At 43.4% G+C, this 12,474-nt stretch overlaps 2 protein-coding genes across 8 annotated transcripts in view; one reads left to right on the top strand and one right to left on the bottom strand.

Moving 5' to 3' along the window:
• The window catches only part of BBS9 (Bardet-Biedl syndrome 9), a 329,252-nt gene extending 318,219 nt beyond the window's left edge, over positions 1–11,033 (bottom strand). For all 4 annotated transcript variants that reach the window (XM_030007534.2, XM_030007536.2, XM_030007535.2 and 1 more), the window contains exons 1-5: positions 10,824–11,033; positions 9,597–9,717; positions 4,259–4,409; positions 3,619–3,683; positions 1,027–1,140 (exon numbers count right to left, since the gene is read on the bottom strand). In XM_030007534.2, coding sequence (XP_029863394.1) covers positions 1,027–1,140; positions 3,619–3,683; positions 4,259–4,409; positions 9,597–9,708 — 442 coding nt within the window. In that variant the 5' untranslated portion in view covers positions 9,709–9,717; positions 10,824–11,033. The remainder of the gene's footprint in view (positions 1–1,026; positions 1,141–3,618; positions 3,684–4,258; positions 4,410–9,596; positions 9,718–10,823) is intronic.
• Positions 11,034–11,348: 315 nt separating this feature from the next.
• Positions 11,349–12,474, top strand: part of NT5C3A (5'-nucleotidase, cytosolic IIIA) — a 29,084-nt gene continuing 27,958 nt past the window's right edge. For 2 of the 4 annotated variants that reach the window (XM_030007540.2, XM_030007541.2), the window contains exon 1: positions 11,353–11,715. In XM_030007540.2, coding sequence (XP_029863400.1) covers positions 11,578–11,715 — 138 coding nt within the window. In that variant the 5' untranslated portion in view covers positions 11,353–11,577. Of the gene's footprint in view, positions 11,716–12,474 lie in introns of all 4 variants that reach the window. The other 2 variants (XM_030007539.2, XM_030007545.2) reach the window with 2 other exon arrangements.

The following is a 12,474-nucleotide window of genomic DNA, read 5'->3' as shown; positions in this document are numbered from 1 at the left end:
CTTCTCAGATTTAGGAAACACTGTATTGTCTTTCTGCTGTTAAGAGGAATATGCCCATGCCCTGTACATTCACTCCTTAAGATACTCATAGCATAGATACCTTCTCACCCACGAGCTGACTGTCTTTCCCAAGGTGGTTGTGCAAAATTAGTAGGTGAAAATCTCTTCAATCGGTATGAATTTTGGTTAGCTGAATTTAAGCCCAGGGACAAGCTTGCGTTTAGGCTAAGGCATTGGAGAATATTATAGACACAGAACTGAGGGATTGTCTGCATATATTTGCCATATTGACTCAGAAGACTTTCTGCCTTGGTAAAGTGATATCACTCTGCCAACAGTTTAGGGACACTACTTGAGTAGATGACTACCAGCCCCCAAAATTGTTGGGCAAACTTTACTTCTGAAGAGAAAGAGCTGTCATGTAGAGCAAACCTAAATGCTTCCAGATTAGAACACAAGAACATTCATAATTGTGTCACAAGTTCAAAAAAGACTGATAACTATTAAACTTATTCAAAACTACAAACGCACCATAAATATTATTTTCCACTGTTATGTTTTTCCAATCAAAGTTAATTTTTTTTTAAAAAGTCTCCATTACTTATCTTCAAAGACACTTCATATTTTAGGTTCAGAGAATGAAGATGTTAACTATTTTCTTTGTCCAGGATAAGCAAGTTGCAGAAAAGCAAAACAGAATTAAAACATAGAAAACAATTATTTTAGATGTTAAAGTATTTTACAGGGGAAGAGCCAGGGTTTTTGTAATGTTTTTTAAATCAATATTATCCTTGTAAATTCATATCCAGTTCAAGATGTGAAGAAACAACTATTCTGCATTTAATATTCTTTGCCTCATTTTAACTTCAGTTATTTTCTATATACATCAGATAAAAAGTACTATAATTTAAAGAAAGATGGTTTCCTCTAGGCAGCAGCATCATGTTGCCTTTCAAAATCTAAGTTAAACTTCACTTGTTCACAGCTAAACAACTAATAATAAAGAATATGCAACAAGGAGTTTACCTTTTACACCACCAAATGGACCATAAGTCATATTACAAGCTGTTCTCTGAAGATTGTGCTCATACATCAGTTTAATCTGATACTGGTTCCCATGTTCCACATTTCCCAGAGTTCCTACAAAAAATAAAGGGTTTATATTTACATCTTTGATCTATGCAATGTGGAAGAAGTAAAGGAGTACCAGTCCAAACAACCTGAAAAAACTATAACTTACTCCTAGTGACTCTGAGGTATGAAGGCTTACATTGCTGCTTTCTTTAAAAAAATCACCAAGCTACAAAATTCCTAAAGGCCAGAACCAGAAATAAGGTCTCATTATATTAAATATGGTATAAAGACTTAATGGGAGGCTGAGATTTTGTTACTTAAATGTATTTTTCTTCATGTTAGGCACAACTCTAAGATCAGAAAAAAGCCTGCTCAAAGGGGAATTCTTACGATTCTGTAGTTATTCAGTGAATATACCATATACAACAGCCAGTCTCAGCTGTAATAGTCTTTGCCTCAAATCAAGCTGTAGCTTGTCATTAGCTATAATTTGACAAAGCTATGCTTAGGGCACATTTATCACTTGCCTTTGCTCTGTCTGAAATTCAATGCAGTGATCAACAATGCAAAGATAAGAAACAAACATATGGCAACAAAAATAATTTTATGTTACACATCACATTCTCTGAAAAGGTCTGCATGAACTTTAATTTCCTGACTCTTTCAGGGAACTAGCAGATATTCAAAAAATCTTTCTAAAGAAACTGAAGTTAAAGCTCCCCTTTTGATAACCAACTCTTTCCTGCACCCCATGAAGAAAATGAAGTTCTTCATCATGTAGAGTAACCCTTAAGGACTAATACTAGCAAGCAAAAAAAAAACCTTTGAGAACAGTCACATCAGCAGGGAAAAAGGTGTCTCGAGTGAATGTTATCTAAGCTAAATCCTACCACAGCTTTAAGTATACAAAGATTATTCTGACACTATCTTAAACAACATGCTATGAAAGATTTGTAACTTATGCTAACCTTTTAGGCAATTTCTCCAACTAAAACCCAATATAGCTTTTAAGCAATTACCCCTAAAGCAGGCCCACATCAGGGAAGGGAGTGGAACAGACATGAAGAAAAAAATCCTGGCTAGATAAGTAACTAGCTAAGTAGCAACACCAGAGGAAAAACAAGTTAGAAAGTAGTCAGTCCATGTATACTGACTGTAATACAATATCCAGACCATACTTTAGTCAGCCCTGAAGGATGGTTTCATTTGTTGAGGATAAGCAACATAGTTATTTTATTATGAACAACAGATATGGCAACATTTATAAAGCAAGTTAAGATCCCACTTCATGAAAGTGTAATTTGCCACGGAAGCATAAAGAAATAATAATCATTATTTCTCAAAGGAGCTTGTTCAAAAGTACCTGTTCAGATGACAGAAATTACCATTACAACATGAATGCTTACAAATTAGTATGAAAAGTCTATTAAAGGATTGTAAAACTTTATTTTTGTAATTACTTAAATGCTTAAGCCATGTAGACCAAACAGCAAACTATAACTAGAAAGGAATTCTAGACTGACGTATTGTTGTATGCCATTAACACAAATTTTAAAATATTTTTTTTTAATAGAAATTGTACTGGTGGACTACAATCCTAAGACATAGCACTATTACAGGGAAGGGAAAGTATGAAAACTGCAGTACATCTCAAAGTACCACCCCTCAACAAAGACCAGTTTTACACATGTCTCCAGATAAGTTAACTAGAAGGCAAAGAGAATCTGGAAAGTGAGCATGTATTTGTTACCTATCTGCCTAGGCTGTGAATAGGAAGCAAGCTGCTCCTACAAGAAAACCATGCTCTTATAATGAAAGGAGCCACAGCTGTCCCTGCACAGAGAAAATGAACAACGTACAGTTGTCTATTGAATTTTGAAGATGGGTGTACAATCAATAGATCTGTGCTTTGCTTTAAGCATATATTAGAATTCAATGCACAGAATATGTATTTTGTGACTTGCCTCTTTACATATACAGAGAACACAACATTTGGAATTTCCAGACAAAGGCAGTTGAAGAAAGAGGATTTAAGAAGAAACATAGTAGTTTCACCTTTCTACCTGTATTAACCTCCTATCTTCTCTTGGGCTACATTACCAATGTTCTGGCTTTCTAAGAAATTATCTGGATTTTTGAGTTCAGAAATAATTGTAATTGTTTCATTTTTAAACAGCCAAGTAAGTTGTCATTAAACAACCATTTGTTCATTAGCACCCTGAACAGTACCATCCACTCCTAAAACTGCAGTGAGAACGAGTTGTTCACAAGCACTACCAATCACAGACTATCACACACATCACAGCATCTCAAGCCCTGAGCAGATCAGCAAATCTCTGTTAACCATCAGGAAAAATCTAGACCTAATTACTAATATTTCCTTTTCATACATGAGTTTGAGTGAGAGAACATGACTACAGCTCTTCAGGGATGATGAGCAAACACTGTATATACCAAGTTTAGCATTACCAAGTTTAGTACTAACCTAATCCAAACTTTAAAATACACTTAAAATCACTGGAAAGCTTGTATCTGTAAACTCACCTGAAACAGCATATACACAGAGTTTTCGGCAATGCAACACAGCCAGATGAAGTCCTTCAGTACCACTGTAAAGAAGGTTAAAAAAAGCACTGTTTTCAGATAAATTCCAAGTACAATGCATACAGGATAAAATTCAAGTAACATGTTGAAATTACTTGCAGGTGTGGAGCCTTTGGTCTCAGAGCACACGTCTTTCCCATGGTTAGTACATGGTTAATGAATTCTTTAAGAACATATATTTAATTGGCTGTAAGAGAATCTACTTAGGAGAACTTTATTTTAGATATTAGTTCTTAAAGGATTCATTTTAATTTTGAAACTAACTTCTCATACTGCAGCATGAACTTTGTTTTAAAAATGAGAGAAAAACCTGTACTAACTTTCAATATGAGTTTTTTCCTGTTCTACATACTTTAAATAAATTGTACAAGTATCTGGAAGATCTTCCTCCACATACGCATTAAGTAAAAACTCTCTCATATCAAGATGATTCAAGGAGCAGATCAAATGCATACTACAGCATTCATAGATGTGCTTAGTAGCTGTCCATCTGGAAATTGAAAACCCACCCCCCAAAACAAAGAAAGAAAATCACATATAAGCCTTAAATAAACAGCAACACAGCCTGTCGTTGACTTACGAAACAAATTTTCCCACTTCCACCTGCAATATTGGTTCTCGTAACTGCACTTCCAAGAGCAAGTCTTCAGGTTGTACTCCATCTCCAGGTTTCACAGGATGTGGATTAAAGATTCGGAGATATCCCATATAACTGCCCACAATAATTTTATCTAAAAAAAAAAAAAAAAAAAAAAAAATCCCCCACCAAAGGAGACTACAGAATACTACAGCACATGTGGAATTAAATTTGCCGCAGAAGTGCTTCAAAGAATACCCTAAAAAGATAGAATATTTACATCATTCAATTAATGTTGATTATGCTGTGTCTTCTAGGTTAAGAGTAGCAATTAGCTGCTTTCTAAATCCATGAAAACCTGTCAGTAAAGCGTTCAATATAGCAATTATCAAGGTGGTGGCACTGACCATTGTTACTATTCCATCGTTTTAGACTATGTTCACACTTCTTTAAAAGTCCCATTCTGGTTTTGAAGAGTACTTCAAACTTTCAGCTTCTACATCTTGAATTTGTGCATACACATATTACACCAGCAGAAGTGTGAAATTTTAACATTGGGACTGATGACATTTATCCAAATGCAAGCTGAAGCCAGGTAATTGCTACATTAGGTCAACAAAGCTAGGCCTTGAGGTCACCTACTCTTGAGACAGATCCATTACCTCAAAAGGGAATGCAATAGTTACATCAGACTTATTTTGGAATCAGTATTTTAAGCAAATAGTTATTTGGTTGTTAGTGAATAACAAAAAATTATTAATGAAAAGATCCCAACAAGGTGCCTCCCACGATAACTACCAACAACTAGAGTTGGCTGCCAGTACTTATTTCCTCTAGATGTAGGTCCTTGTATCAATGCAGATCAAAATCAAAACCAATAAAACTTGTCCACAAGTCAGGACAATGTACAAGTATTCCTAAACAAAGTCCACCTGGCTCTAAAGGCTTGGCATAGTTCCACAGGACCCCACATCAAAAGCTCAGAACAGCTGCTTGCTTCCTCTCTTCTTCAGTCACAAAAAACTTCCACACCCAAGTCCCTCATTCAGAGAATACTGCCTGTCTTCCCCACTCTCATCTTATCCTCAGTTGAGTAACAAGTATTCCATCAGCAGTAAACTAAATCCATTTTAGTTATTAATTCCTTAAAAATACTTAAGTGAGGATATTTTGACCTGTGGTTAGGCAATTGCAACTAGCTGATTCACTTTTGGTCCTGAACTCTGGAAGAAAAAGAGCCTAGTCTAAAACCAAAGAGAAAATATAATGTTGAGAAAGTAAATAAAACAGCAGACTACCACTCCCACGACACTGTTTAAGTCATGCTTTTATATCAGTTACATTTTTTTCCACTAGGAAAAGACTATTCAGAACTCTGGCAGAGTTTTGGGGTTTTTGACCACAGGTCAGTCTACACAACACCAAGCCTGCAGGCAACAGATGGGCTACACTTGTCCCAAAGGGGGAAAAGGATCTTTGCACAGGAGTTAGCAGGGCTCACTGAAAGAGCTTTAAACTAGATGTGAAGGGGGAAAGGGATAAAACCAGGCTCGCTAGAGATAAGCCTGGGGACAGGTCTCCAATGTTTGAGGGGACAGTGTGCTAGCAAGGTCCTTTGGTCTGCTGTCTCAGTGGAGGTAGGGGATAGAGATCCACGTGGCGGCAAAGATGCAAGGGTTAAAACGTGTTAGAAACCACGGAAGCACCTGAGAACAGTCACATAGGAACTAGGACTTCTCCCCAAAAAAAGGTGGCCAATGCCATGCCATGGGCCAATGCCCATGCCATGCATGCAACATGGGCAACGAACAGGAGGACCTGGAAGCTATTGTGCAGCAGGGAAACTGTAATACAGTTGCCATCACGGAAACATGGTGAGATGACTCACACAACTGGAGTGCTGCAATGGATGGCTATAAACTCTTCACAAGGGATAGGCAAGGAAGGAGAGGTGGTGGGGTAGCCCTGTATGTTAGGGAGTGTTTTGATTATCTAGACCTTGATGATGGTGATGAAAGCGTCGAGTGTTTATGGGCAAGAATCAGGGGAAAGGCCAACAAGGCAGATATCAGGGTGGAAGTCTGTCATAGACCACCCAACCTGGATGAAGAGATAGATGAGATATTCTATAAGTAGCTGGGAGAAGTCTCACGATTGCTAGCCCTTGTTCTCGTGGGGGGCTTCAGCTTACCAGATGTCTGCTGGAAATACAATAGAGCAGAGAGGAAACAGTCTAGGAGGTTCCTGGAGTGTGTGGAAGATAACTTCCTCACACAGCTGGTGAGGGAGCCAACCAGGCAAGGCGTACCACTGGACCTGTTGTTTGCGAACAGGGAAGGACTTGTGGGTGATGTGATGGTTGGAGACTGTCTTGGGCATAGCAATCATGAAATGATAGTGTTTTCAATTCTCGGAGAAGTAAAGAGCAGAGTTAGCAGAAGTGCTACCCTGGACTTCTAAAGGGCAGAATTTGGCCTGTTTAGGGGCCTGGTTGACAGAGTCCCTCGGAAGGCAGTCCTGAAAGGCAAAGGAGTCCAAGAAGGCTGGACATTCTTCAGGAAGGAAATCTTAAAGGCACAGGAGCAGGCCGTCCCCATGTGCCAAAAGACGAGTCAGCAGGGAAGATGACCAGCCTGGCTGAACAGAGAGCTTTGGCTGAAACTCAGGAAAAAAGAAAAGAGAGTTTATGACCTTTGGAAGAAGGGGCAGGAAACTCAGGAGGACTACAAGGATGTCATGAGGTTATGCAGGGAGAAATTCAGAAGGGCCAAAGCCCAACTAGAACTTAATCTGGCTACTGCCATAAAAGACAATGAAAAACGTTTCCATAAATACATTAGCAACAAAAGGAGGGCTAATGAGAATCTCCATCCTTTATTGGATGTGGGAGGAAACATAGTGACAAAGGATGAAGAAAAGGCTAAGGTACTTAATGCCATCTTTGCCTCAGTCTTTAATAGTTAAAGACCAGTTGTTCTCAGGGTACCCAGCTCCCTGAGCTAGAAGACAGAAAGAGGGAGCAGAATGAAGCCCCCATAATCTGAGGGGAAATCATTAGCAACCTGCTACACCACTTAGACACACACAAGTCTATGGGGCCAGATATGATCCACCCAAGGGTAGTGAGGGAGCTGGGAGAAGTGCTCACCAAGCAACTTTCCATCATTTATCAGCAGTCCTGGCTAACTGGGGAGGTCCCAATTGACTGGAGGTTAGCAGATGTGACACCCATCTACAAGAAGGGCCAGAAGAAAGATCTGGGCAACTACAGGCCTGTCAGTCTGACCTTGGTTATGGAAGGTTATGGAGCAGATCATCTTGCATGCCATCATATGGCACGTACACAACAACCAGGTGATCAGGCTCAGTCAGCATGGCTTTATGAAAGGCAGGTCCTGCTTGACTAACCTGATCTCCTTCTATGACAAGGTGACCTGCTTAGTGGATGAAGGAAAGGCTGTGGATGTTGTTTATCTGGACTTTAGTAAAGCCTTTGACACCATTTCCCACAGCATTCTCCTGGATAAACTGGCTGCTCATGGCTTGGATGGGCACACTCTTTGCTGGGTTAAAAACTGGCTGCACAGCCAGGCCCAAAGAGCAGTGGTGAATGGAGTTAAATCCAGTCGGCAGCAAGTCACAAGTGGTGTTCCTCAGGGCTCAGTATTGGGGCCAGTTCTGTTTAATATCTTTATCAGTAATCTGGACAAGGGGATCAAGTGCACCCTCAGTAAGTTTGCAGACAACACCAAGTTGGGTGGGAGTGTTGATCTGCTTGAGGGAAGGAAGGCTCTACAGAGGGATCTGGACAGGCTGGATCAATGGGCTGAGGCCAACTGTATGAGGTTCAACAAGGCTGAGTGCTGGGTCCCACACTTGGGTCACAACAACCCCATACAACACCACAGGCTTGGGGAAGAGTGGCTGGAAAGCTGCCCAGTGGAAAAGGACCTGGCAGTGTCGGTCAACAGCCAGCTGAATATGAGCCAGCAATGCACCCAGGTGGCCAAGAAGGCCAATAGCATCCTGGCTTGTATCAGAAACAGTGTGGCCAGCAGGACTAGGGCAGTGATCATCCCCCTGTACTCAGCCCTGGTGAGGCTGCACCTCAAATACAGTGTTCAGTTTTGGGCCCCTCACTACAAAAGAGACACTGAGGTGCTGCAGCACATCCAAAAGAGGGGCAATGAAGCTAATGAAGGGTCTAGAGCACAAGTCTTATGAGGAGTGGCCAGGGGAACTGGGGTTGTTTAGCCTGAAGAAAAGGAGGCTGAGGGGAGACCTTATCACTCTCTACAACCACTTGAAAGGAGGTTGTAGCAAGGTGGGTGTCAGTCTTCTCCCAAGTAACAAGCAATAGGACAAGAGGAAATAGCCTCAAGTTGCACTAGGGGAGGTTTAGATTAGATATTACGAAAAATTTCTTCACTGAAAGGGTTGTCAAGCATTGGAACAGGCTGCCCAAGGAAGTGGTTGAGTCACCAGTCCTGGAGGTATTTAAAAGTCATGTAGATGTGGCACTTAGGGACATGGTTTAGTAGTGGACTTGGCAGTGTTAGGTTTATAGTTGGACTGGATCTTAAAGGTCTTTTCCAACCCAAATGATTCCATGATTCTATGAATTTCTACTGAAAAAGGTTGTACACCAAACCAGTAAACATCTCAACTTTGTATAAATCCTCCTGAAAAAAGGGACAAACTAAAATAAAAATAATTTTTAAAGTGTACGGCAATGGTGAAATCAAACTCAAGTACCTCTACCGAGCAAAAACAGAGCTCTAAGATGAGCATGAGTGTATCAGAGAAAAATCCCAAATATTTATTATTTTAAAAAAACATACACATACAAGAACACTCCCTGACAGCAAATATCATTCCAAATTATTGACTACACAGAAAAGAAGGGTTTATTCAAGCAGAGTCACTTATTTCAATGGCCTCTGATTTTCCAGGCAGAAAAGGTTATCTGTTTTTCTAAATTCTTAGCTTATTAGGTCTCACCTTCCTTTTTGTCCTTAAGTTTTTTTAAACTACTCACAACATGTGTTTGTTCCCATGACTAACTGAAAATATTCTATTTTAAAGATATCTACCATTGGGGAATAAGGCATGAGAAAAATTACTGTTGAACACAAGGGAGAATTTAGATGTTTAGAAACCTACAAATATACAAAGACAAATAGCATTGAATTTGTCTTAAGCCTACAGGGACACATAAGAGATAGCAGACTTTAAAATACCTAGCCAACTAGTCTGGCTAACAAGCTTTCAGCATGCATTTGCCAATTAAACCTGCAGCTGTATAGCTTAAAAGCCAGCAACCATGACATTCTGAATTTACCTTGTCCACTGCCACTATTATCAACATCAGCAACACAGAGACAGCCTTGGTCAAATTCTTCCTTTTCTCCAAGTATGGTGGACCACCAGTCTCTAGCTTTAAACAACGACATTCTTCTTCACTGAAAAGGAAACAAATAATTGTTAAAGTGTATACTAATATATACACAAATGTTTCTACAAACAACTTTTTCTTCATTAGCAACAACTTTCATTAAGTATATTCCATCTCTCAGCTTCACATTGCTCCAGTGTGAGATGAATAAGTGGGGGTTTTTTCAGGTATCTTGGGTTTATGGTTATGTAGTTCATCAAACCTCCTTAGGAAACTTCTTGCCATTAGTTTACAAATTAGTTGTGACAGACACTGCTAGTTATATGAAGAACAAGCAAAATATAACAGCTTTTTAACAATTTTAAAAAGTCTTTTGTAACAAGCATTAAGAAAGTAATATAAGTTTTCAAAGTCACAGAACTGAGGTTTTCTCTCTTACCAAGGCGTATCAGGAAAAAAGATTCTGATGCAAGTCTTCTGCAAGAGAACTTATTTTTAGAAAAGTAAATGAAGACATAAACAGACATCAAAACCTCCACCAAGTAATCGCCTTGAAGATGCCCTAGTGACACAACTAAAGAACTGAGTCAGAGAGGGCACAAATCAGCTTTTCTGCTCCCTACCTGCTGTTATTTTAGGAAGGGGGGGGGGGGGGGGGCGGGAGGAGACTAATCCTTTTGTAGGCAGCTTGACAGTAACATTACCCTAGTTCAAAACTCACAGCTCAATGCCTATGCTCTGCCACGAGTGGGACAAACCTGAACACAGTAGACCCCACACAGCCCGCAGGAGAGGCGAGGGGCAGCCAGGCAGCACCAGCTCCGGCGGTTCTTTCCGGGAAGAAGGAAAAATGATGGGCTCACTCCTTGTTTTCCTCCGGAGCAAACGCAGCCTGCAAGCCGGCGCCTTCCCTCCTTAAAGGAAACAGTGACCAGCTAATAAAAACATTTATTTTTTCACCTTAGGCGGTTACCGTTGTCATGCCAGCCAGGAAACCCGCTGCAGCCGAGTGCAGGCTGGCGACAGCACAGCCCTCCCCACACACCCTCACAGAGCCGCTGTGCACCACCCACAGCACCTCCACCCGAGCCCCGCACCTCAGGAGCCGCGCCCGGACACACACACACACACCCGGGAGTGGGAGAAGAGAGACAGAGACCGGCGGGGGGTTACCTGGGTGGGAGACGGCACCTCCCGGGTGCGGTGCGGTCCGACTTGCTCCGGGGCGGCGGTCGCCCCCCGTTCCTCACGGGAGCTCCTCGCTCAGGCTCAGCCGTCTGAAGCGAAGCGAGAGACACAGACCGGCACCGTTACAGCTCCCTCCCCCTTGCCGCCGCCACCTCCGCTGTTCTTCTCACAGCGCCTTAAGTACCAGCCCAGCCCCGCCCCGCCCGGCCCAGCAGGGAAAGCCGCGCTTCGCGCCGGCACTGGGAAATGTAGTTTGGGAAGGGGCGTGACGGACCGTTGGGCTCTCTCATTCCTTCCGGGGGGGGGAGGGGGCCGGGAAGAGAGGCATTCCTTTGTGTTTCCTGAGGAAAAATCTAACCTCCTGGCTGGTGCTTTTCTTTTCCAAAGCCCTCGCAGAAGCCTCTCGCCTTCGAGGCCGCCCTCTGCGGCGCCCTGCTCCACCAGCCGTCCCCCTTTCTCCCCCCCTTTTCCTCACGCGTGGTGCCGCCTGCAGGCCACGCGCACGTGACGTCTCGCGGGGAGCCCGCGCCGCAGCCGAGGCGGCGGGGCGCGTGCGGCGGGGGCGGGAGGCGCCGTCGTTGCCGACTTGCCGGGTCTGGCGGTCGGTGTGGACCCGCTCGGGCCGGCGCTGAGGAGAACGCACACACCCCGCCATCCCCGCCCCTCCTTCAGCGACGAGGGGGCGGCCCCGCTTCCCCGCAGCAGCTCTCGGCGCCTTGGCTTGCCCCGGGGAGCTACCATGGACAGGACCGCCGTGGCGAAGATGGGAGCGGTGGCCAGCGCCAGCGTGTGCGCCCTGGTCGCCGGGGTGGTGCTGGCCCAGTACATCTTCACCATGAAGAAGAAGACGGGTCGGAAGACCAAGATCATCGAGATGGTACGTGGTAAGAGGCCGAGAGCGGAGCGACGCCGGCCGCACGCCTCTTCTCGTTCTCCTCAGGCCGGTGCCTCCCTGGTGGGCCGGCTCCCACCCCGGCCGGCCGTCTGTGGACGCGGGCGGATATCCCTCTCTGCCTCGGCAGGGCGCGGGCGGTCCGACATACGCCGCCCTCAAATACCAGCCCTTTGCCCAAAGCACGCGAGTCCCTTCCCCTTCACATCCGTGCCTTACAGACGCTGCCGTCGGCAGTTTGTCTGCTAGCTGGCACCAGAAGCTGAGATAGGTCTCCTCTCCAGATGTGTGGGGCTGTCCATGTTCTGTGTCCACCCCTCGAGGCGAGGGGGCGGAGGAGGGACGTTGAGCCGGTTTCTGATCACGAGGACAGAGGCTGGAGGCAGGCGCAGCTGTTCCACCACAGCGAGATCCACTGGCACTAAAAGTGTCTGCTCCGGCTTGTCCTGCCTGGCCTATATGTACCTGTGCGTAAAGCTACAGGTGTTGGTGGTAATTTAAAAGCCTGCGAGTAACTTGTTTAAAAGAAAAGGGGGTGGGGCGCATGTTCAGCCATCTGTTGAAACTGGGAAGTAATGTCTGTTCACAGTTACTGTAAAAGGAAGATGGAGCTGTCTCTCACTACCCTTGTTATACTTGTTATTTAGGGTATTATTTAAATATCTGCTTATCAGTAACTGGATGGTAAAAGGTCAGTTTAGACAATATGCTGATTACATGGAAATCCTTCAAAATTTGAGTTTA

Source organism: Aquila chrysaetos, chromosome 3, assembly GCF_900496995.4.
Source record: "Aquila chrysaetos chrysaetos chromosome 3, bAquChr1.4, whole genome shotgun sequence".
NCBI lineage: Eukaryota > Metazoa > Chordata > Aves > Accipitriformes > Accipitridae > Aquila > Aquila chrysaetos.
Note: the sequence above shows the minus strand (reverse complement) of the source record. Positions and strands in the feature narration are given on the sequence as shown.